Genomic DNA, 25,985 nt, shown 5'->3' with positions numbered 1-25,985 from the left:
TCTAAAAACTTGGTGTTTCTTAATATATCAACGCATATTAATATAGAAAGCTTGCTGTATATTATTTTCTATTTTATGGAATTTGATTAAATATCAGTCTACCAATATAGTCAGATTGATTGGATTCACGTTTTCGGTGCATAAGGTAAGCTATGTAGTGAATACTGAAAATATAATTCTAAAGATTTTGATGATTCAAGATACGACTAGGTTTGCCTTTCTCTATTATAAATATTTCTTATTTATTTCTTAAAACTTTATGCAAAGAGTTGTATTGACAATGTATCTGTAATAGTCACATCCCTTTATTAAAAATAGACATTTGATCCAAAATGTTTATTTTTAAATTGGTTCAGTTCATGTTATATATTTACTAGTGATAGTATGTATGAAGTAATTTTAGAAAATAGGTACTTCCTCAAATCATGAAGTTGGAAGGGACTTCAAATGCCAACTTATCCGGTTCTCTATTCAGTGCTGATCTGCTACAACATTTTGGAATGATGGCTACCTTTAAAGATTGCCATTGAAGAGAAATACACCATTGTAAAAGGCAATGCGTTGTAACTTTTTTGATGCATTTGAAGAGAAACATAATCCTAAAACAAAGATTTATTCTGTTTACTAGGCTACTCCCCCACTATTAAAGGACAACTTTTGCATATAGATGCTACCAGTAGTATGCAGTTCCGGACTCTCTTAGAAGCAGAAATGTTAGCTGTAAGTAATATGCATACTTTCAGAATAATTTCTGTTGTATTTGCTTTCAAATTACTTCAAAGCAGGTCCAAGCAATTGTAAATATCTGAACAATATATATGATAATTGTATTTTATTGAATAATAATCAGTAGGAAAAACACATCAAAGAGGGCAAAGCTTTCAACATATTTGTTATCAAAGCATTTGGTAATTTTCAGATAGATGGTGTTGTATATGAGTAATTAACAGAAGGATTTGTAAGTTAATAAACAGGAGTTAGATGGCTCTCTGTTTTATTTTTGCTATTACAGTTTTTGGCGAATTGTTCATTGTTAACAATATCTATTTTTTATATCTATTTTTTTAGTTTCACATTAATGCCTTTTATCCTCGACCATGGAACATGCCACAACTCTGGCAGACTGAAGTTGAAGTATATAAAGCTACTTACCATTTCATATATGCGCAAAAAAACTTCTTTACAGGTATTCTGGATCATATATAATTTATCATTTTCAATTACACCATTGTCAGCACCCACTGAAGCAATTTATTCTTTTAATTTTTAGATTTGATTGAAGATTGGTGTAGTGACAGTTCTCCTGATATCTATTCATTTGTTCCCTATACATGGAATTTTAAAGTGATGTTTCATCAGTTTGAAATGATTTGGTCTGCAAATCAGCATAATTGGATTGATTGTTCCACAAAGCAACAGGAAAATGGTGAGAACTCTTATGTTTTAAAGTATGAATACTAAATTTCTTCTTATAGCTATTGAGCAGTAATATATATTTATACAGTAATACATTATTATAATTATCCAAAAGATCCAACTGTATTTAAATAAACACCACGTCACCTGAAAATGATTCCAGGTCCTTTTCAATCTTTGTTATTGTACCGTAGTTTCCGGCGTATAAGACTACTTTTTAACCCATGAAAATCTTCTCAAAAGTCAGGGGTCATCTTATACGCCGGGTGCTGAAAATTTAGGGACAGTGCTGGCTGGAAAACCTGGAGTGGATCTCCCAATTAGTCTGCGCAGGGAAAGCGGGACCAATTGGAAAAGAAGCTGCAGTCTGTGATTTTTTACAGGCTGGGGTCTGGGCGTCTTTCCTTCTAAAGTTGAAGAGCAGCTGTAGTATATCCCAACTTGAAAGGCAGGTGGGGAAGGCAGCAGCCAGAGCAGCGGCTTAGCTCTAAGGACACATTTGACTCAGGAACTGGGCGGGCTGGCTGGAAAACCTGGAGTGGATCTCCCATTTGGTCTTTTTTTTTAAAATCCCAATTATATCCTGCCCTTCTCCAAAGACTCAGGGTGGCTTACAATTTAAAGCACAAATCAATGTGCTTAGCAATAGCCTTCATTCTGTGTATATGCTTGTTTATTAGGGCTTTCACCCCACCCCCAAGCAGCATTATTACAAAGTCAGCTTATTGCCCCCAACAATCTGGGTCCTCATTTTACCTACCTTGGAAGGATGGAAAGCTGAGTCAACCTTGAGCCTGGTGGGATGCGAACCTGCACTAATTGCAGGCAGCTGGTGTTATTTAAGGCTTTGCGCAGGGAAAGCTTTAGAGTGAATTAGGAAAAATGAAAAAGTGAATTAGGAAAATAGGGAACGGTTGCTGGAATTGGGTATGTGTAGTTTAACGAAGAGAAGGATGAGGGGTGACATGATAGCAGTGATCCAATATCTCAGGGGCTGCCACAAAGCAGAGGGAGCCAAGCTATTCTCCAAAGCACCTGAAAGCAGGACAAGAAGCAATGGATGGAAACTAGTCAAGGAGAGAAGCAACTTAGAACTAAGGAGAAACTTCCTGACAGTTAGAACCAGTGGAACAACTTGCCTCCAGGAGAGGTGAATGCTCCAACACTGGAAGTTTTTAAGAAGAGACTGGACAGCCATTTGTCTGAAATGGTATAGGGTTTCCTGCCTTAGCAGGGGGTTGGACTAGATGACCTCCAAGGTCCCCTCCAACTACTTCTTCTTCTTCTTCTTCTTCTTCTTCTTCTTCTTCTTCTTCTTCTTCTTCTTCTTCTTCTTCTTCTTCTTTTTCTTGTTGTTGTTGTTGTTGTTGTTGTTGTTGTTGTTGTTTAATCCACTTGCACTGTTTTATGTTTACATGTTTGATGACAAACAGCCTTATGTTTATAAGTGACAGTTTTCCTACTAAGCACCTGCATGTCATAAGCATTTGAATTAAAATTACCATATTAAAATCAAATCTGATGTTTTTTAATTTTTATTTGGTGTGCGTTGGAAGAGGGGTAGTCTTATATGGCGAGTATAGCCCAAACCCTATAATTTAACAGGAAATGTAGGGGGTCGTCTTATACGCCCAGTCGTCTTATACGCCGGAAAATACGGTAATAGGCTGGGAAATGTGCAAAGAAAGAACTGTCACTAGCATGCAAACAGATTCCATTTTCAACAATTACTAGATTAGTATTATCAGTAAAGAATATTCCATAAAGGAAAATACGTTTTGCAGCTAACTAAGATGATTTAAATTTCACACGCCCTTTAGAAACTTGTTCCTTTCTCAAAGGGACTGTAAAAAACCCCAAAATTGTACAGAAGAAAGAACTGTAATGATTTAACAATATACAAGATAGCAGTATTTTTAAAATTGCAATTCCTCCTTGTGTATTTTCTAATTCAGTAAATTTTAAATTAGGATAGTTGGATAGAGGGAAAGAGACTACTTCTAGTCCAGTCATTGTCCCTCTCCCTTCAAATGAACAGAAACAGAAACAAATGTCTAAGATGCCTCTTTCTCATTGTGTAATTCAGTGTTTGTACACAAAATATTTCTGTTGAGGAGGCACAAGTCTTCATCCCTCTAGTACAATATGTACAAAGCACACAGGTATTGCCTGCTTTCCACTTCCCATAATAATAAAGGATTTTTGTATTATATATGATTGCAACTCCTACATAGAAAAATTAAATTAATACAGTATTATGGGAAGTGGAAGCTATGCCCTAACCCAGGGGTAGGCAACCTCGGCTCTTTTATGACTCATGGACATAGCTGACTCAGGAATTCTGGGAGTTGAAGTCCATGAGTCATAAAAGAGCCGAGGTTGCCTACCCCTGCCCTAATCCAAATAAAACTGAAGTATGGACCTTCCATATAAGAAATCTTATAGCAAAAAAAAAAGAGTTAAACGTATCTTTTTGTGGAAAGAGGATAAAACACAATTGCCATCCAAAATATTTCCGAATAATATAATCTTGACTGATCCCTTATATTTGGAAAACACTTTGAAGTAATCGGTCAAATACTGAAAACCAGAAACAACTTCATTAGGAAAATTGTGGGGAGAGGCAAAAACATTGAGTGTAGTGGCACCTCAGTAGAATCAGGACAGCCATGCCGGCAGAACTCAGGCAAAGGTCTTTAAGTGGGGAATTGCTGAGAGCTCACAATGTGACTCTGATGCACCGGAGCAAACTATAACACTTATAGTTCAAGAATGTCGTCTCAGGAAATTTCAAGGCATCTGGGATGATCTCATTGCAGCCAAGGCAAAAGCAGTTACATGATTAGCTTCCTTAGATATTGAATTATAACATCTAAAAAGGTAAAGGTAAAGGTTCCCCTGCACATGCATGCTAGTCGTTTCCGACTCGAGGGGCCGGTGCTCATCTCCGTTTCAAAGCCGAAGAGCCAGCGCTTGTCCAAGGATGTCTCCATGGTCATGTGGACGGCATGACTAGACGCCAAAGGCGCACGGAATGCTGTTACCTTCCCACCGTAGTGGTCCCTATTTTTCTACTTGCATTTTTACGTGCTTTCGAACTGCTAGGTTGGCAGAAGTAGAACATCTATTCCATTGCATTTTTATAGCCCGATAGTATGGTGATATTTTATTTTTTATTGTACTGTCCACATATGATAGATAGATAGATAGATAGATAGATAGATAGATAGATAGATAGATAGATAGACAGACAGACAGACAGACAGACAGACAGACAGAGCTACACATACAGAGACACACAGACACACACACACATACAGTGTGTGTATATATATTTTATATATTTATTCTGATGCTTTATTTAAACTAAATTTGTATGTCAGTGATTGATGATTGGGAGATGTGGTGCAATGGCATAATGACACAGGAATTGTCGGCCAGAAATGGTCTGCACTCCAGCAATTTGAGCCTGGCTCTGTGAGATGGAATGAGCTACTGTCGCTTGTTCCTGCCCACCTAGGAGTTCAAAAGCATGCAATATTGTGAGTAGCTAAATTGGTACCACTTTGGTGAGAAAAACTAGCTGTGTTTGTGTGTGCGGAGATCAGAAGCCGGCATTTAACCTGGACTGAGGCATTGCAAGGCAAGGCGAGACTGGCGGAAGAGCCTGCAACCCAAGTGCTGCTAGTTAATTGATGTAAAGCTGGTTTCTCAGTTCCAGTACTTGGAGAGCAAGGCTTCTCCTACATTTTTTCTTAATTTTCCAGATGAGCATTCTAACACATGATAAACCTTTTTTTGAAAACGATTGCAGAGAAATTCTAGTGCTCTTGTTTTTAATAAGTACTTAAGTAGTTTAATATACTTAAGTGTGTTGAGAAGCATACTGAAACACTTTTTAATGGCGCTTACAGAATTGCAAATTGTCTTTATAGTGTCATTTTGATAAAAGAAATATTTTTATGATTAATTTATACTCAATTTTCCCCCCTATTCTCTTTTAGTTTATGTGGCTGCCTGTGGAGAAACATTAAACATAGTTTTCTCTTTGCCTTTTCTTGACTTTGTTCCAGTTACATGCAGTACTAGATTCTCTTTAAGGGTAAGTTGGTAACTTTATCTTCAAAATAAATTGCATTTGTTTCTATAATAAAACAAAAAATAAATAAATTGGGGGAAAAAGAGAAAATTGACAGCATGTGTTCTAGCAGGATCTGAAGAACATGAACAATGATTTCTAGCAGGAGCAAGAAAATTATGACTCAGATGTTGTTCGTGTCCCGCTTCAATACATGCTGTCAATTTTCTCTTTGTTTATTTATTTTTTATTACTGGATTTATAAGGCAGCCCACATAAAAAACACACTGGTCATTCATCTTCTAATGTCTTCCTAAAAATGGTTTTATAAACTATTATAATTTTATATCGGTTCAGTATTTTTGCCATTAATCTTACCCTTAAATATACAGGTACAGTAACATTTGTAATCTTGAAATTCAAATCAAATATAAGTGGTTGACATTTGGGACCATAGGTAGTTTATTCTGTTCTATACAGACAGAATACTAGTATAGTCCTTTTTTGAAAAGGTAGATTCATTTGAAAAATACTTGTTTTTTAATACTGAAATTATTTCAATAGGGTTTAGGCTACTTAATTTTATAATACATTATGCGATCGTGGAAAATACTTGATAATTTTTTCCCAAGGCATTGTAATAGCTCCTTCCTTCTATTTACAAATTTAAAATACTTTTCTTTTATTATGAATAACTGTCTGTCTTATACAAATTTATAGGAGTGTTTTCATTTTTACAGATGTTAACAAAGTGCCAAATTTATCATGACACATAAAATAAATAGTTTGCTTGAGAGATAATTAAAATCCAATAATGTCTTTTAACTTCTAATAGATTTTTGTTATGTTTCATTTGTTTTACTATTCACAAGAATAGATGAAGTCATACATCAAAAGGAAAGAGTCTGCTCTATGGAATAAAAAATGGTGGATACCATTTACTTGTGTCGGTTTCAATTTATTTCATGACAAATTGGGATTCTTTGGGCAAAAGAAATGAAATACACCAATACTTTTGTCCGCCTCTGTATGTTTTAAATATAATAGATTGAAATATGTATTATATTGAATTTTCAGGGAGATGATCTTGATCTTCACTTACTTCTTCCTGATTGCCATCCTAGTAAATACTCCCTGTTTATGTTGGTGAAAGATTGTCATTCTAATAAATTAAATCCTGAGTCTTGTGCTCCTGCTGATAGTCAGAGTGGTCAGAAACTAAGCAAGTCCAAGTGGAGGAACATGACTCAAGAAGAGTAAGTTTGGTTGCTCTTACTACAATGTCAAAATATACAAGAAATTAATGTGTAATGATTGTAGCTGTAGATTCTTTTTATGTTAAGAAAAAGTTAATAAAATAATTACTACATAGACTATTCTTTTTGAATAGGGCTGGCTGGGTTGAATGCTGGACAATACCAAGTATTATGCTTACAATTGATTATGTATGGCATCCAATTTATCCCCAAAAAGTTAAGGAGCATTTGATCCAATCATGTAAGTTTGTTTCTTTTTATTCATTTTTTTTAAAAAAATGCAGAATAAGTCATTTTGAAAGAGAAAATAACCAAGGTAGAATAAGTTGAAAGCTAATGAAACTTGGGTTGAGAGCCACACTTTTCATTTACATAGCTTTCTTTATGACAAAAAGTTGTCCTTTTTATCTTCATTAGTATAAAGATAAATCATAGTGGCTTAGGTTTAAAATGATAGTTCATTTGGTTATGTATACAATTATGAATCAATGCAGGTAGTCCTTGTTTACCAACTCCTTCATTCAGTGACCGTTTGAAATTACAAGGGTGCTGAAAAAATAACTTTATGGCCAATGCCCACACTTACGACGTTTGCAATGCCCCTCACTTGTTATGGTCAGTATATGTCTAATCTGTACACTGGGGGGGCAGGGAGAGAAAAATGAGCCAGCCACTTTGCCTACAGAAATTTCTTGGGATTTTTTTTCTGCCCCCTCCTGATCCACAGAATGGAGAGATCTCTTAAGGGGATGATGTTCCAAAAGTAAGCTAGATCCTTTTACCCAAGGATCCACCTCCTGGGAATCTCAGCTGAGTTTTTAGGGGAGTCATTGATGGCCATTCAATGGAGCACCTTCTGCACCCTGCCAAAAGTGGGCAGCATTAGGTGAAACAAGAGTGGCTCTGTAGCCACTTGCCAAGTTATGGCCCCTTCACAGTCCCCTCTTTGTAGTCAAACTTTTCCTTGCAGTTTTTTTAGCCAAAGCCATTAACAGGTCTTGCTCTGCCAAATGGAGAGAGCTGACTGGGGTCTCAGGTGGCATGACCTAAGTCAGTAGTCAATCTGCCTGCAGGTGCCTTCTCTTTACAAGTGCACCAGAGTGGAGACTCCGGCCACATGTAACTTGGAGTGTCAAGTGGGCCATTGGAACTTTAAATTCAGGGCTGGCCAGGAGGAGATAGGCAGGATATAAGGCACATCTTTCCAAAGTAGATGTCTGGTCTCCCCCATGGACAAACAGAACAAAGTTCTGAGACAGGAACAGCGGACAAGCTATCTCGTTACTCCATTCAGGGCCTGCATGCAAAAGGGCCCTTGGGAAAGCCTTGTTCTTCACCTCCCCTGCCTTCCAATACCTATATTGAGTTAGATATTCCCCCCTACAATATGCATGCCTGGAAGGCCCCAGTTTCTCCTCCCCAATCCAAAAACACATTCCCTACCCAGGTTGGCAAAGTAAGAATAAAAGCACTGACATGCCTCTCTGTCTCTATCAGTGTCCATGCCTCTCTGGTGCTTTCCTGCCCTCTTCCCCTTCCCACATGCCAATCATAGCCTCTCTTCTTCCCTTGTCACCTCCAGAAAAAAAAGGGCCCTGCCAAAAAATAGGTTTTTTCTTCTTCTCTGTCTTGTACAAGGCTTCTGGGCAGTTAGAAATATAAACATAATAAAAATAGTTTTAAATCTCTTTCAGTGTAAAGTACTTTGAAGTGTAATTACTTGAGAAGTATTGTAGAATTGTATCAAACAAAGCAGATAATAATACTAAAAAAATATAAGAAGCAAATTCAAAATCACATTTGTAGCTTTAATATCAAACAGATAAGATGAACTGTTCATTCTTTATCATTTCTAAATGTACTATATGATAAAATTACTTTGTGCCTCATTAAAATTTTGAAAAGAAAAAGTGTATAAAATGAATCCTATCATAGTTTTCCTTAATTTATTACCCTTTAGGGCAGGGGTGTCCAACTGCCGGCCCATGGGCCAGTTACATTATGTGGAGGCCGTGCCCACCCCAGCTCCGGCAATGTGAAAAAAGTCGTGATACATTGTGACACGTCACGTGATGCGGCGAGTTTGACACATTTAGGGGATCTAGAGCCTAAAATACTATTATGGTTTCTTATTGGGCATGTCAATTTGAATTATTTATTATTTAAAAGAAAAGCTTGCATTTAGATCTTCCAGGTTAGTTTAGAAATACAATTTAAAATAATATGAAACACCAACAATAAAACAAAATATATTGCTTTTATTTTCTTCAGATTTGTTCAGTAATATTCTGATCTAAAAAAAACAGATTTCACTTTCACTAGTACACTGGTGAAATATTATCAGCATTCACAATTGCTTTACTTTTTCATTTATAAAGTGTCAGAAATGGAAGAAACCATATTATCTGCCCAGCGACCATCACAGAAAATGGCAGATGGAGGAACATCTTCTTCAGCTTCTTCCCGCCTTCCTGTTGACCCCTCTGAACTTCCACCTGACAAGCTTCGTGTAGAACTAGAAATTTCCCCAGATTCCCAGTTAACTTTATATGGACCACTTTTAAAAGCATTCCTGTCTATAAAGGTATGAGCTCTCTCTGGATTGTAGAATATACACGGGCCTTGTAGTCCTATTAAAAAATGTAGAACAATATTTTCTAATTATAACTTACTTTGCAAATGAAGAAAACCTCCAACCAGCCTTCCATTTTGGGGTGTCTTTAAAATGTGCTAAATCATAACTTAATCATTTCTAACTAGCACAAGAACAGAATCAAATGTTTCCAAAGCTGCTATTTCACAGAGTAGACAATATTAAAGACAGCTCCTAGTTTACCAACAACTCAAATATTTGATTTGTTCTACTCATCACCCCCAGCTTTCCAATTACTTAAAATATTCGGAAAAAACCCTCCTTAATCTCTAAAACATTATGTATATGTAGTAACATGTAGACTATTTCTTTATAATTAAGAAATGAAAATTAATATTTCTAAATGACTTGCTATAGGATGCTATACTAAGGTGTGAAGGTTTATTTATTTATTTGTATCCCATCTTTTAATAATCCAAAGTCATGAACATATCCAACACATCTACATATTAATTTTATATTATTATATATTTATACTTTATACTGTTATTTTTTCATTGTTGTAACCTATTTATATTATATTGTTTCAACAAATACTGTTAATTCATCTCACTAGGAAAATTATTTTGGTGAAGATGATAAGTATACTGATTTTGAAGAAGCCATTTCAAGCCCTGTACTATCTATGTCAACATCTTCAAGTTCTGGATGGACAGCAGTTGGAGTGGATGCTGCCAAAAAAGAGTGTGATACATCTCTGAAACAAGTTAATCCTCTAACTTTGCGCCCATGGGATATTACAGTGCTTGTTAATGTGTACAAAGTTCATGGATGCTTGCCAGTAGTAAGTATTATGAGTACTTTATCCCCGATTTTAGAAAATTGTGCACATAACTAGAAATACAGATTTCCTATGGTTGGCCTGTGAATATGCTAGATCAGGGGTGTCAAACTCAATTTCATTGAGCACCACATCAGCATTGTGGTTGCCCTCAAGGGGCCGGGTGGGTATGGCCAGGGTGGGCGTGGCCTACTGGGTGGGCGTGGCTAGAGTGCGTATGGCCTATTGGGTGGGCATGGCCAGCTCTACATCGTTCGCATCAAGGGTGCCTATGGGGGCCTGGGCAGGAGTGGGACAGATCTGAGGGTCTCTGGCAGAAGGAGGGTCTCTGGGCCAGGGCCAAGGCAGTGGGGGTCGTTCCCTCACTGTTTCCAGGATGGCTTCGCGGGCCACATGAAACCACTTTGCGGGCCGGATCCGGCCCCTGGGCCTTGTTTTTGACATGTCTGTGCTAGATTTTGCCCTTTAAAACAGGCAGAAAAGGCCTTCATCCTGCAGTGGATAGACGGCTTAAATGATGATCCTTAAAAACACATTACAAATAGTGTCCCCATGATCACATAATCAAAATGTGGGTATTTGGAAGCCTGCTTTCATATACCATCACAGAGGCACTTCCATTTCCCCAATTTGTCTTTCTGACTCACATCTCTGCCTTTTGGCTACCCTCCATTCTGTCACCTCTGCCGATCCTGCCACCCTGGTTTCCACTGATCCTGCCACCCCAGATAAGCTTTGCCATCTTTTTCCTCCTGCTGCTGACCAGATGCTTCCCAGTCTGGCCCTTTATGAAGCAGCTGCTGTCTATGCCAGGCCTTCTTCCTGATCCTGTGTGTGTCCTTGCCCAAATCACCTGCGGCTTTCTCACAAGGCTTTGGAAGAGAAGGAGGCCTGGCATGATCAGCATCTGGCTTGTGAAGGGCCAGGTTGGGAATGCCTTAGCAACTGGAAGAAGATAAAGTCAGCTGGGACAGGAGGGCAGCAAAGCCAGAGCAGCAGGGTGGCAAGTGCAAGATGGCCAAAATGGCAGATAGTTGGGTAGGGGAAGTTGAAGAGCACTTAACTTCTAAGGGACCAAACTAGGAATGCCTTGGATTAATGTGAGTCCTTGGCTACTGACTAAGTGAAGTTCAGTTAATGATGATGTGGAGTGCAGGGAAATGGGCGTTATGACCTATTTGCTTAGCAATGGAGATTCTGATCCCAATTAACAGGGACTACCTGTAAAAGGAAATAGATTGAGCTTTTCATACTTAAACATACTGATAACATTTTTATTTCTCTCAGTATGCTTTTTGTATAGAAGATATAAAGGTAAAGTTTCCCCTGTACAGTCGTGACCATCTCTAGGGGGTAGTGCTCATCTCTGTTTCTTAGTAGAGGGAGCCAGCATTGTCTGAAGACATTTCCGTGGTCATGTGGCCAGCATGACTATACACCGAGATGCATGGAATGTTGTTTCCTTTTCACCAAAGTGGTACCTATTTATCTACTCGCATTTGGATGGTTTTAAACTGCTAGATGGGCAGGAACTGGGGCAAGTAATAGTAACTCATTTAATTCTTGAAGGTAATACCTAGAAATGATAGTTCCCTGTTTCTTCTCCAGTCTCAGAAAGGTTGTTTCCCTGGGTAAGAACAGTTCAAGAGAATTTTTCATGGGCAACTTAGCAATACAATATAAAATAAGGAATGATTCTTAACTTTAATAGTTTCAGAAGAATTATCCACTTTAAGTGATGTTACTTTTTGAAAAATGTATTATCTTCTAGTGTGACTTTTTCTTATTTTTAAGAATATTTTGCATGCTTTCATATTTTAACAATTTGAGAACTATTGACATTTAATTAAATGGTTATTTCTAATTTTAATATTCTTGTATTTAGCATTGCAGCAGTGATGGCCCAGAATGTCCTACTGGTTTTCTGGAAAGATTATGTTTTGAGATGAAGAAGGGATATAAGGAAACTATGTTGCAACTTGTATTATCACCATTAAATATATTCTTGAATGACAGCTATCAGGTAATAGTACTTAAAATATTTTCCAAGATAGTTAAATAACCAGGAAAAATTAACATAAGTAATTACCTTTTTATCATGCTCTAGTCTAAAGTGCTCCATTTAACTCTGTGAGCCAATTACAATCATTCCAATTTGAATTATTTTTCTCCCAATGTCCCCTTGCAATAAAATCATTGTTGTAGAAAATCTCTCAACTATCAACAATAGTTTAGTTTGTGTGTTGTGATAGCATAAGCATTATGATTGTGGAATGACACCATTGAGCTCAACTTATTTACCTGCTTTAATTAGATTTATTGTTTGCCTTATACATATATACCCAAAGGTAGTTCCCTAAGTTACATTTTTATGTATATAACCATAGTTTCATATGAATTATAGGACTTTATCATTTTCTCAAGTTGATTGATGGGTAAAGAAAACTGGAATTATAAACAGCTTGTATATTGCTTTGCATATTGAATGATATAATGACAATAATATAAAGCTGACAATAGCGTTAGCGTTTACTAGCTATATAGCACTAATCCCTACCCAGCTTGCTTTCTTAACAGAGACCTACTGTGGATGAAGTACTTCGAGAGGGTTATGTAAGCCTTTCAGGTCTACAGCTACGTGCTCATGCTATGTTTTCAGCAGAAGGTTTGCCTGTGGATAGTGAAACTTTGGAATATGCCTGGTTAATTGATGTTCAGACGGGGTGCTTGACAGCCAAGGTTACAGTTCCACAGGTTTGTAACTAAATTTCAGATTAAATGTGTACATTGTTATTTTAGCATATATGTTTTATGTATTAAAGCACAGGAATAGAAAAAACCCAATTAGAATAAATTCTTTTTGGTTCTCTTTACAAATGCCATATATTTGTGTAAATAGAAAGAGTTCAGTAATCTAGATAAGAATTTTAGATTGAAAGAATCATGCATTGTCAATATTAAAATCTCAATACTTATCTATATTTTTAGAAATCAGAATTACCTCTTTCAAATAACGTTGAGGTTTACATAGGACTTGTTTGATCCAAATTGGAAAAAAGACACAATTTACTGAAAGTGAATCTATTTAAATCTGACTTAATTAGTAAAATATAATATACAGGTATAAAGTATTACTAGCCTTGATTATTCAGTTTTTCAACTCTTATTCCATGAGAAATTTGCACATTCTGGATATTTTTAAGGATATAAAAGCATATTCAGTAAATTCTAACATTTTAGATAATTATTATTGCAAGGCCCATGTAGTGTACTTATTTTGCTTTGTCTTTTAACCCATTTCCATAACAAAATGATTTATCCCTTTGTTGCTTGTATGTATACTGAGAGCTTAGGCACTAGAGACAAATTCCTTGTGTGTCCAATCAAGAATATTCTGTTCTATTCTGTATTCTGTTCTGTTTTTATTTCTATCAAATTCCTGCATTATCTGTTTCCTTTAATGAACTATTCTTTTCTTTTTTATTATGTTCTCTTTGTATATAGCTATAAAGAAAATTTAGATAAAATTTTGTTTTCCCATCCACGTTTTTGGCAGCATTTATTCTGTTCTATGTGTTTTTTTTATTTTCATCCATGGTCTCTTTCACTTCATCCTTCCATCAAGCATCTTTTTTAATAATTCTCATTAACATTCCATTCTGTAATGCTTTTTATTTGGTTTCAACTTGATTCACATAGTTTCTCATATTCACGTGAGAAGGTTAAAAGGTTTTACAGGACTTTCGGCAGTCTAGATGATACCAATTCATCCTTTCTGGCATACATGTTTAGCCTTTTCATTTTTAATTACCCAATTGTTTTTCTTCCATCAGCTCTATAGGATTAAATCACATTAATCTTTTCCCTTTCTTTAATTTCATATCTTTTTTCTTTCATCTTTTCAATTTACACTATTTGCCATTTATTATTTATTAAATTTATATGGCACTCATCTCGTGGTTTGAGGTGAGTCTGAGCGGCTTACAACATAATAAAACATGGATACAAATGCTAAATATAAAAGATTAAAATTACAAAAAATTAAAACAAACCATGTGTTTGGAGCATAGAGGTGATAGTGGCTTCTCTTTTATTGTGTTAGCCACCTCCAGCCAACGGCTTCAGGGTATGCCACACTGATACAGACAAGCATTAAGGCAATTCCTGAAGGCCAGGAAAGAGGGGCCAGTTCTCACCTCCTATAGCAAAATGTTCTAATGAGTGGCAGAAAAGGCTCTTTTCCTGGACTTCACTAGCCACATTTCCTCAGGTCTGCAGTAGGCCACTTCTGCCAGGACATGTGGGGTGTACCATTTCCATTGAGGAAAGACCGCTCCTCAGATATCCTGGACCTATGTTATAGAGCACAGGTGTCAAACTCGTCACATCACATGATGTGTCATGACGTATCGCAACTTTTTCTCATTGCTGGAGCTGGGGTGGGCGTGGCCTCCGCATGATGCAACCAGCCCATGGGCCAGCAGTTTGACACCCCTGCTATAGAGGGCTTTAAAGGTAATGATCAACACCTGAAATTGAGTCTGAAAGCAGATCAGCAACCAGTGCAGTTGGCATAAAAGTATTATTACGTGTGCCACCATAGGGACCTCCAAAGTTGTTGCATTCTGGACCAATTGTGAGTTCTGAGTACTTTTCAAGGGTGGCCCCATGTAGATTGCATTGCAATGATCCAAAGGAAGATGAGCAGGGCATGAATGACTGAATGTAGGGTGTCATGATCCAGAAAAGTTGGCACACGATCAGAAATTATGCAAAAGCTCTCTTAGCCATGATTGCCATCTGCTCTTTGAGCAGGAGTTGAGAGTAGGACAGGGGTAGGCAACCTTGGCTCTTTTATGACTCGTGGACTTCAACTCCCAGAATTCCTGAACCACCATGGCTGGCTTAGGAATTCTGGGAGTTGAAGTCCACGAGTCATAAAAGAGCCAAGGTTGCCTACCCCTGGTCTAGGAAAACCCTCAAGTTGAGCACTGGGTCGGTCTGGAGTAATGCCACCTGTCCAGAATTAAATATGATAAATCTCCAGATCCTGAAGCTCTATGTATCCACAGTCACTCTATCTTACCAGGTTCAGGTGAAACCTTTTTTCTCCCATCCAGGCCACTACAGCCTCCAGGCACTATGAAAGGGCAGCCATACTATTACTTGGATCACCAGGCATGGATCAGGAATTTATTTGGAGCAAAAAACATTTTAACATTGTATCATGCAGAGGTTGTGTCAGTTTCTTTTTACTGAGATTCATGAAGCATATAGCTTGACCTAGGGTACCTAAACTTTTCTGTACACACACCGTTGTGGTTATGTCTGTGTATGTACGACTATATACAAAAGTGCAGTCCATTAAAAACTTCAAAATAATGTATTATACACATTTATATGTGTATACATACATACACTCATGTATACAATTGTGTATATAGCCACGGTTAAATATTCCATGAATACTATTGAACATGTGTTCTTCACTTTAGAAATATTAATTTTCCTCTGTCCATATTTTTTATTGTTTTTCTTATGCGTAATGTAAAGATTGAAAATGCATCCATTCTATTTTCAAAGTTCTAAAAATGAAATGATAGAATTAAAGTATCAATTGCACTTAACAGTAATATGTCTTATTCATCAAGTTTCCTTTACTGTATATTTTGGAAAATCGTGGAAGTTGCTCTGTTTCTAATTTCCAACTACCCCTTTTTGCTATTGAAATGTATGGCTCACTGTATTTATTGTAAAATATAGGATTTAATTTAGTGGAATTTATTGCAAAAACCAAGCACTGTATTCTTTTCAAATATCCATACTCCTCTGGGTATATCTGATTTCTGTGTAGTCAATAGTCCTTATTTATTTACAGCTTGTATGCCTGTTTGAATGGGGACAAACATTTGTGTTTCATGTGGCATGTCGTGAATTTCAACTGGAAAGACCAAAATCTGTCATCATATGTCAACATGGAATTGATCGTCGTTTTTGTGAAGCTAAGGTAACGTCTTCTTGTAAACTATATAATTTGGCTTTCTGAACATTGGTTTAATGAGGTTATATCTTATACAACTAGCAAGCCATTCTACTTTTTCAGTTCTATTTGTTGCAGAAACATATGTTATAATTATAAAAAATTCTTAAAGTTGTAAGGGCCCAAATATTTTTTTACCTTGACTTCTGTTCTCAATGTAGACAAGTTTTTATCTGACAATTTAGAAACATTGTAGTTGTATTGTGCCATTGTGCTTTTGTATTTGTATTTTTATATCTTGTTACCATGTGAGCCATTGAGAATCATTTTGCTTGTGGCAACAATGAAATATATTGAACAAATAAATATGTAAATAATTATCTGTTATTGCAATGCTGATAGTTTTGATAGATTAACTGAGATTGGAGAAATGATAATATGAAAAAATTTACTAAAGGACCACTTCACAGAAACAATAAATTCTATAGTTGCTACAATATTTCCAGCATTTTATATTGCCTTTTCTTCTCCCTATTTAAGGGTTTGCCCCAAACTGTGGACTTCTAAATTGGGCATAATGTATATATAGTATATATAGGCTTGTTGTCTGATCCATTATAAACTTAAACTAAGTCTTTTAAAATCTATGTTTATTTGAGTGCTTAATAGGACTTTTAGTGCTTAATAGGATTTATTTGCAATTATGTGGATATGGATGTAAAATTCTTGATTTGAAACAAATCTCAATTAAATTTAAAAACTGGCTTGTTGTTTTAAAAGCCCATGGGCCGTAACATATTTGCTGTCTTGTTTTTTAAAGAAATATTTAATATGCTCCTATATTTTTTTCACTGCTGCAACATTTACTTTCCTTTACTCTTTTTAAAAAACATAGATCAACAAACAGATTTCACTTGTATCATTTGTCAAGCCTTTATGCATATACATTCTTTTAAAGTGTTCTCCAGTTCATTTTTCTGTAACAAATTTATCTTTTTGGATCATTCCCAGAGTTCCTAATTCTTGTTTGCATTGCTGATTGTTTTGGAAGATTAACTGAGGTTGGAGGAAAAAGAAAGTAGTCATTTAACAAATGGATCTGAGAGACCTGTGACCTTTTTTTAAGTATAAGGATGGTTTCTAAGGATTTGTTAGATGGCTGCAATAGTGGGAAAGGAGATGTAGTGTTTACATTTAAAAACAAGGATACTGATTCGTAGCATTTGATTTAAAGAAATAGTATTTTTATGTTTCTGATTTTTTAAAAAGTTTTATTGTCAGACTGGTGCATATTTGCAGTACTTTCATGCAGTGAAGCTGAAGGACATTTCGAGTTGGTGTCTTCTAGAAGCTTAATATTTATTTGATCAGGCTAGTAAAGTGTTTACTTTATTTATTTATTTATTTATTTATTTATTTATTTATTTATTTATTTTAATTCCATTTATATCCCGCCCTTCTCCGAAGACTCAGGGCGGCTTACAAGTTTAGCAGTAGCCTTCATTCTATGCATATGCCTGCTTATTAGGGCTTTCACACACACCCCCAAGCGACATTATTACAAAGTCAGCTTAATTGCCCCCAACAATCTAGGTCCTCATTTTACCTACCTTGGAAGGATGGAAGGCTGAGTCAACCCTGAGTCAACTTTAAACAATATGGAAATACTCATATTCCATAATTACCGGTATATGACTGTATAAGTACAATACTGCTCTCAGCTTCAATTGCCTTAATGTATCACTTCATCTTTATTTGAAGTAAGATGAATACATGCCAAGGATAACATTTACTACTATCTTCCTTCCAAATCTTTAGATGAGTTGCATTTCTGGCCCTTGTCTTACATCTGATGAATTAAAATATACTATGATCCGCTTGGCGGTAGATGGTGTAGATGTATACGCTGTTGAGCATGGTTGTGCTACAAATATAAAGGTAGTAGTATATGTCTTACTTCACATCTTCATTTTTGTATATGGGTAATCCTCAGATTACAATCATTCATTCAGATTACAATCACTCAAAGTTACGATGGGCTGAACGAATGGTGCTTATGACAGATCCTTGTAATTCTGCCCCTTGCAGCGTCTCTGCAAACACACAGTTACAATCTCTGATATTCTTTGCCAGCTTTTAGAAGCAAAGTTAATGAGTTCTAGTCACATGAAGTCTTTGCTTAATGATTCATATGGTCCTTGCTTTACGGCATTAACCTAGACTGCTGGAATTGCTGTTGCAAATTGATGCAGTCACTTGACTGTGCTTCATGACATGTCACTTTGCTGTGACGATTCCAGTCCAAATTGCCATCATAAGCCAAGGAGTACCTGTACATTTTTAAAGCCAGTGTTTTTAAATAAAAACCATTTATTTTCAGCATGGTTTTAAAGGGATTCCTATAGCATATCTGTTCTTTATATTGAATGTTATTCTTGTGTGCCGACATTATTATATAACTAATTTTTGGGAATCTTTGGCATAGGCTAAAAATGAGATTTTTAATAATCATTATTAACATGTCTAAATTGAAAAACAAAGTTGTGGATTACACTTACACAGACTTATTGCAAAAGCATATTGATCTGCATATAGTTTGATTTCTTAGCTAAGTATGATTTCATAGATGTCGAGCCTATTTACAATTTGAATTACCATCGTAATAACAATTTTATTACAACTTGTACTTGTAAATAAGAAATTTAGAATCATTACATTTTTATTACTAGGAAGTAAATATCCTATAGTAATTTGAATTGATATTCTTCTAGGATTTCTCCTGATTTTTTACTTGAATTTGATGTTTAGATGGGTGCTGTGCGCATTGCCAGTTGCAATCTCCACAATCAGTCAGTTGGTGAAGGTATAAGTGCTGCCATTCAAGACTTCCAAATACGACAGTATATTGAACAAGCAAATAATTGCCGAGCTAGTCTTCAACCTGCAGTACTACGAAGAGCATATTGGCTAGAAGCAGGATCAGTCAATTTTGGCCTTATCACTGCTGATGTTGCTTTAGCAGCAGGCCGCTATTCAAAGCATGAAGCACAGAGACGTTTTTTGGAAACTCATGATAGCAGAACAAAGAGGTAAGAAAGGCAAAATAGGTTAGTGAAAAGATCTGTTAGTTAAAAAATGGAAAACATGAACATTCATGATAGATTCTTCAAAAACATAAAAGTTTTATAAATTTTTGAGGCAGAAAATTGATTCCAGAATATTTGTTGTTGTTGTTATGGATGTGTGTATCTGTATGTATCTATGTGTATGCATTTTTTTAAAAAAGTAATTTATTATTAGCAATGTTTTTAACAGTTTCATTATAATCTGATGATAAAGATCTGACATTTTTTGAAATTAATTTTTTAAATGAGGTACAGAGAATTTTCATTTAATGACCAATCACGTGATGACCATTTGAATTTACAAAACACTAAAAAAAGATACTTTATGCACTGGAAGCTACAACTATTATAGACACACACGTGCTCACATGATCACAGTTTGGGCACTTTGCAACCAACTTGCATTTACAGCTAGTTGCAAGCAACATTCCATGGTCATGTGATTGTGACTTGAGACATTTTTTGCCATTTTCCAGCAGGAAACGGCAAAAAATACCCATTGAATAGGCTGGATTTGCTTAACGGCCACATAATTCACTTAACAATCACAATGACTCACTTTAAGACTATTGTAAAAATGGTTGTAAAATCGAGTCAGATCAAATGGTGACCCACTTAACAACTGCAATGACTTAATGATTAAAATTCCAGGGCCAATTATGATTGTTAAGTGAGGACTGCCTGCATTGCTAAAATCACTACTGCTTCATACAGTTTTATGCATTGGTGAGGAATCTTGAGTGGATTCACGTTATAGATAATGTAGTCATTAATAATGCTTGACATAGAAATCTCTTAACAATACTTTCACTTCATTTATTTCAATGAACACCTTCTTTTTCTAGACTGTGGTTTTTACGGCCAGATGATAACACAAAGAATAAAAGAAGCAAGAACAAATGTGGTTGTCTTGGTGGCTGTCGTTTTTTTGGTGGCCCTGGGTCAGGATTAGATTTCTTCAAGTTTGAAGAGTTGACACCATCAAGTAGCTCTGCTTTTTCAAATGCAAGCGCAGAATCAGATATGTTTTATGGGCAATCTTTACTGCAACCTGGAGAATGGATTATTACTAAAGAACTTCCGAAAATTCCAGATGGTAAAAGATTTGTATCTAACTGTCTGTTTGTCTGTCTGTAAACATGTAAATGTTTATCATTAATTAAACATTAACATATTTTGAATATACTTATTCAAGTTAAGGAAATCATGCCTTTAATAGAAGTGCTGCACAAAAAGTGATACTGAATACAGTCTTTTGCTCATACCAAGACATACTGTTTAAAACATGGTAATACACAATTAGTGTTATAGGCAAATCCATGATTAAAAATATTCCATGTTAAAAACCAAGCTGATTTGGCAATGGTTGTTGCACTTTCTAGTATTTCTTAAAAGAATATGTTATGTATTTATCCATTTATTTAAAAAAACAAGAAAAAATATTGGTATCTTTAATATTCATAAATTTAGCACAAAATATATCATTGTTTTTAGGTAAGGCAAATGGCGTAAAGACAAAAGAATGGGAATGCCGAACTGTAGGTACAGAATCTGAAAGAAAATCCCAGCAGTTAAGTTTACAAGTACCTCTGCGATCTCATAGTTCTTCATCATCTTCAGAGGAGAATAGTAGTTCTAGTGCTGCGCTCCCCTTGCTTGCAGGTGATAGGGAAAGTCCTTCTTCTGCCATGGAGGACCATTTAGGACAAAAGGCACTCTTGATAGGTTCAAAAAAAGAAGATGCCCATGGAAGGTGAGCTTTCACTTCTCAATAACAACTTATTCTACTATGGAATTATTGTATTTACATGCTTTTTTCAAATATTTTTTGTTTGCTTTATTTGAATAAACCCTTTATTGTTAAATCATGGTGCTTGGGATTTGGGAGAGTTGAAGAACAAAGTAGGAACCATGTTACCTACTTCTAGAGAAAGTATGGGGAACAATGACTTTTCAGATGTCATTTAACTGCAGTCCTGATCACTGATCATGGTGGCTAAGGCTAATAGAGGTGGGCTTCTGCCATCGTTGGGAAAGTTACATATATTAGTGTTTCTGTTATGCATGTTTCTTTTCAAGTTTCTCAGTCTTCAACCCCAGTTATTCAATATAGTTACATGCTGTAGACTCCTAAAAATAATTAGGATTAAAGCAACTGTGAGGATCTTTGCTCTTTCATTGTGTTTTAAAGAAATCTACAATCACAGTCTATGTCATCCTTAAATAAATGTTATTGATATTGAATTCTGTGCAGTTTACATTACTGTGTATGAAAAGTTATTTTTTTCTAGTAGTGCAGCAGAAGGACCAGCAAATAGCCCAGTATCTCCTATTCTACAAGAGAAGCCTGTTGGACAATCTCCTCTTAGATCTCCTTTGAAACGGCAAGAATCAGTATGTTCTGGTCCACTTGGAAGCACCAAAAGTCTTACTGCAGCCTTCTATGGTGATAAGCAGCCTGTTCCAGTTGGTGTACAGTTCAGCAGTGATGTTTCACGTAGTGATGAAAATGTGTTAGATTCTCCAAAGCAAAGAAGAAGTTTTGGTTCTTTTCCTTATACACCTTCTGCAGACTCCAATTCATTTCATCAGTATCGTTCTATGGACTCCAGCATGTCAATGGCTGATAGTGAAGCCTATTTCTCGGCTGCTGAGGACTTTGAACCCATCAGCAGTGATGAAGGCCCAGGAACCTATCCTGGGAGGAAAAAGAAGAGAAAACAAGCCAAACAAATTGATTATGGGAGAGGCCCAATGTATCATAGTGTAGAAGGACCACTTACTACTACTACCTGTCAGGGAGAAACTGGTCAAGATACAAAAAATGTACCAATAAAAATGCATCCCTCGCAAGCTTCATTTGTCTCTGCTTTGGGAGGAGAGGACGATCTTGTTGAACATTTATATATCATAGAAACTGAGAAGGCTCCTGAGAATGAACAAATCACTTCCCAGCAGCCTTTAATGAACTGCTACCAAAGCTACCTCACCCAGTACCAAGTGATTAACTGGTCAGTAAAACATCCAACAAATAAAAGGACCTCCAAATCATCTTTACATAGGCCTTTAGATCTCGACACTCCAACTAGTGAAGAAAGTTCCTCATATTTTGAGCAGCTTTCTGTTCCAACTTTTAAGGTAAAAACCATAATGTATTTATTTGTTGACCTACTTACCTACATGTATATGCAAAAACAAAATTGAAAAAAAATAGTAATAAAACCTATCAATTACTCATGGTAGTTGTCCTAATCCAGATTAAAAAGGTAAAGGTAAAGGTTCCCCCGCACATGCGTGCTAGTCGTTTCCGACTCTAGGGGCCGGTGCTCATCTCCGTTTCAAAGCCGAAGAGCCAGCGCTTGTCCGAGGACATCTCCGTGGTCATGTGGCCGGCATGACTGGACGCCAAAGGCGCACGGAACGCTGTTACCTTCCCACCGGAGTGGTCCCTATTTTTCTACTTGCATTTTTTACATGCTTTCGAACTGCTAGGTTGGCAGAAGCTGGGACGAGTAACAGGCGCTCACTCTGTTACGCGGCACTCGGGATTCGACCCGCCAAACTGCCGACCTTCTGATCGACAAGCTCAGCGTCCTAACCCGCTGAGCCACCGCGTCCCTTAATCCAGATTACCTAGAGGCAATAGCTTACTATAGTAACACAAATGTTTACTTGTTTTTGAAACATTAACAGAACAATAGAGTTGGAAGGGACCTTGGAGGTCTTCTAGTCCAATCCTCTGCTTTAACCCCCACATTAACAGGGCAGATGCTACATACTTTGGGGAAAAGGTATTTCAAAGAGTGTGGGCTATCCCACAGAAGCCTGTCATCCATCCATCATCCCCTCACCCCCACCCGCTCTCTTTCCCCCTCCCTCTATAGGTATATAGATATAGATATAACATAGCAACATATATCAACATTTCATCTAGATTAGTAAAAAACAATAAAATATAAATGTTAAAAAGACCTATGTTCAAATACCAATGTCTAAGCCATCTAACCATGCGATGTGATCTACCGTTTGACATGGGACCCTGCAGTCACACTGAGGGAAGGATAGTATGCCCCATTTATACTTTATACAGGGAGTCCTGGCAGATGCTGTGGGAGGTGCGAATCCTATTCAGGATTGTCCATTGCTAATGTGGTAGCTCATAGCTTTGCACCTTTTTTGTGGGGTCATTTATATGTCTTCCTATGTCTGGGTGTTCAACGACCCATTTGACTTTCCACTGGGAATCAGTGTTAAAGTTGTTGGGCAGATGTTGTGCAAGTGCCAGTGGGGGGCTTCCTTGATTTCAGTCTTCCAGCTGATAAATGAGGGTCATCATGCACTGGTAGGAGTGACTTGTTCGTAATTTTTCTGTAGTCATTATTTCTATCTTACATGCACTTAACATGCTTTCTCTAGATGGGTAGATCAGACGGCAGAGTGAGTTCTGGCAAGGCTTTGCCTGATTTTTCTTTCTTCTGTATCGTGACCAGCACTTTGAATTGGGCCTGGAAGCTTAGTATCAACTGATCGAGTTGCTTTAACATTGTTATTATTTCTTATGCCTCTATTAATAATTTTACATTAGCTGCAGCTTGTCAGATTTCCATATGCATCCCCATGTTACTGCAGTTCAATTGGATAGTGATCAAGGCATATCAGACTATTATGATCCAGGTAGAGTTGTAGCCTGCTCACTGAATAGGAACAAAAAGTCCAGGAGAACCTCAAATCACAAACTACCTCCTTTGTGAGGAGTATAATCCTGTTCAGAATAACTACTTGGGGCTGTGTCACTTGATAAGTATTAATGCTCTCTTGGTAGGATTTAATCTCAAGGTTCATTCACACCATATAGGTCCTTACTGTTTCCAGATTAGCATAAGATTTCCATATTGTTTGCAGCTCAGGCTGGGGTATCAGTTTATAATTGAATGTCATCAGCATGCCTCACCCAAACCAACAGATAACTTCTCTCAGCATTATCATATAAATATCGAACCTCTTCTGAGAGAATCCTGATCGTTGAAGGATTTCATATTGGCATTTTCATGGATTTAAGTGCTTTTACCTTACAATCACTGACTAGAACCATCCATGGATATAGGAGTGGAACCATTCCAAAACAGTGTCTTCAGTCTTTCCAGTCATTCGTAAAGAAGAATATGATGAATTGTACAATGCACTAACAAGAAGTCTAATAGTATCAAAAGAGTGCATTCCCTCCCATCTGTATCTTGAGAAAGGTTATGCAACAGAGTGATTAGTGCTGTTTCTATTTCATAACTAGGCCTGAATGGAATTAAAAAGGCTCTAGATAATTTGTTTCCTCTAGAATTTCCCATCACAAATAAATTGTAAACAATGCATTTAAAATTTATAATTTCACTGAATTATTCTTGTTTATGTGAATTTTTGAAATAAATGTTAAGTGAGCTTATTCATTTGGAATTTAGCATAGTAAAATCTTTGAATTAGGAATTCATTTTGACATCTTTTAAATTGAACTTGCTATACAGGCAACTCAACTGAATTGTTTATATTCATTCTTTTGGTAGTTTTTCCATTAGAAAAAAGTATATTATGGCATATCAATGCTAAGATTGCCATGACTGAGCATATAAAAATGTAAAGGTAGGAAGGAATACAAAATATTTTACACCACAGGACAAAAGACTTGATAAAAGCTCTCAAAGAGTAAATAGCATATTATTTTTTCCAGATTGTTAAACAAGGTCTTAAAGCTAATGCTCTACTGGATCGAGGCATGCAGCTTACAGGATCAACTTCTAAGTGAGTAACAATTTATGAATCGTTTTTAACATGTTGAAAGTTAAATTCTTTTTACATATTACAAAAGTAGTGGTGCCTATAAAGTTTTGTTCCACATTTTGGGAAGATGTGAGTTTTACACTACAGAGGTATCTTCTAAGTTGCTGATTCTTATAAGGTGATTTTGTTTTCTAACTATTCTGCACATTTTTCAAATTCAGCAATATTTATTAGACTAGCTTTTTTTGAAAAGTTTGAAAAATGAGCTTTTTAAGTTTTTAAAGGAAAGTTAAATGAACTCATAAAATGTTCAAGTAATTATGAGACTTATGATGTAGGACTTAATTGATATGTATAGTATGCTATAGCTTGCTAAGGGTAGCACAAACATGATGAAAGTATTTATGAACACTATCTTACATTTCCTGTAAGATAGTTTCTGTACTGTGCTTAAGATAAACTCCTTGCTTTGAAATGTCTTTTGCATGCACAGAACTGATGAATTGCTGTTTAATCATTTAAATGTAATCCCTATATCATTTGGCAATATTTTCATTATATACAGTTTGTCTACGATGATGAACCAACAAATATTTCAAACAGAGTGACATTTATTTGATGCCAGAATTTTTTATCATTTAAGACATTCTAGTACTTGAAGCTTGGTTTTCATAATAATTGTAGAAATATAATGTCTACCATCTTCTTACACCAAATCTGCTTATTGACATTGGAGGATATGTCCTGTAAATATAGTATTAGATAATATTAGATAATGGATTTGTATCTTTGATTCTATTACTCTGAATTGGTAGGATACATTTTACATTTTTGTAAAAAAAATTAAATTACAGATCAAAAATGCATTTAAAATTATCAAACCAATAACATGGAAAAGCACCAATTCAGTGGTCAGTTCTATTGTCT

The 25,985-nt window shown here is 36.2% G+C and overlaps 1 protein-coding gene across 4 annotated transcripts in view; it reads left to right on the top strand.

Annotated features, from left to right (window-relative positions):
- BLTP1 (bridge-like lipid transfer protein family member 1) overlaps window positions 1-25,985 on the top strand; it is a 143,656-nt gene that overhangs the window by 28,567 nt on the left and 89,104 nt on the right. For 3 of the 4 annotated variants that reach the window (XM_081333294.1, XM_081333293.1, XM_081333291.1), the window contains exons 13-29: window positions 629-720; window positions 1,069-1,186; window positions 1,271-1,426; window positions 5,421-5,518; window positions 6,572-6,750; window positions 6,885-6,991; window positions 9,129-9,334; window positions 9,960-10,187; window positions 12,070-12,207; window positions 12,762-12,938; window positions 16,063-16,191; window positions 17,983-18,102; window positions 18,973-19,253; window positions 20,135-20,385; window positions 20,784-21,042; window positions 21,581-22,427; window positions 25,009-25,079. In XM_081333294.1, the coding sequence (XP_081189420.1) occupies window positions 629-720; window positions 1,069-1,186; window positions 1,271-1,426; window positions 5,421-5,518; window positions 6,572-6,750; window positions 6,885-6,991; window positions 9,129-9,334; window positions 9,960-10,187; window positions 12,070-12,207; window positions 12,762-12,938; window positions 16,063-16,191; window positions 17,983-18,102; window positions 18,973-19,253; window positions 20,135-20,385; window positions 20,784-21,042; window positions 21,581-22,427; window positions 25,009-25,079 (3,457 nt within the window). The remainder of the gene's footprint in view (window positions 1-628; window positions 721-1,068; window positions 1,187-1,270; window positions 1,427-5,420; window positions 5,519-6,571; window positions 6,751-6,884; window positions 6,992-9,128; window positions 9,335-9,959; window positions 10,188-12,069; window positions 12,208-12,761; window positions 12,939-16,062; window positions 16,192-17,982; window positions 18,103-18,972; window positions 19,254-20,134; window positions 20,386-20,783; window positions 21,043-21,580; window positions 22,428-25,008; window positions 25,080-25,985) is intronic. The other variant, XM_081333292.1, reaches the window with a different exon arrangement.

The sequence above is a fragment of the Vipera berus genome (genome assembly GCF_964194415.1).
Source record: "Vipera berus genome assembly, chromosome: 7".
Lineage (NCBI taxonomy): Eukaryota > Metazoa > Chordata > Lepidosauria > Squamata > Viperidae > Vipera > Vipera berus.
This window is presented reverse-complemented; position numbering and strand designations above follow the sequence as displayed.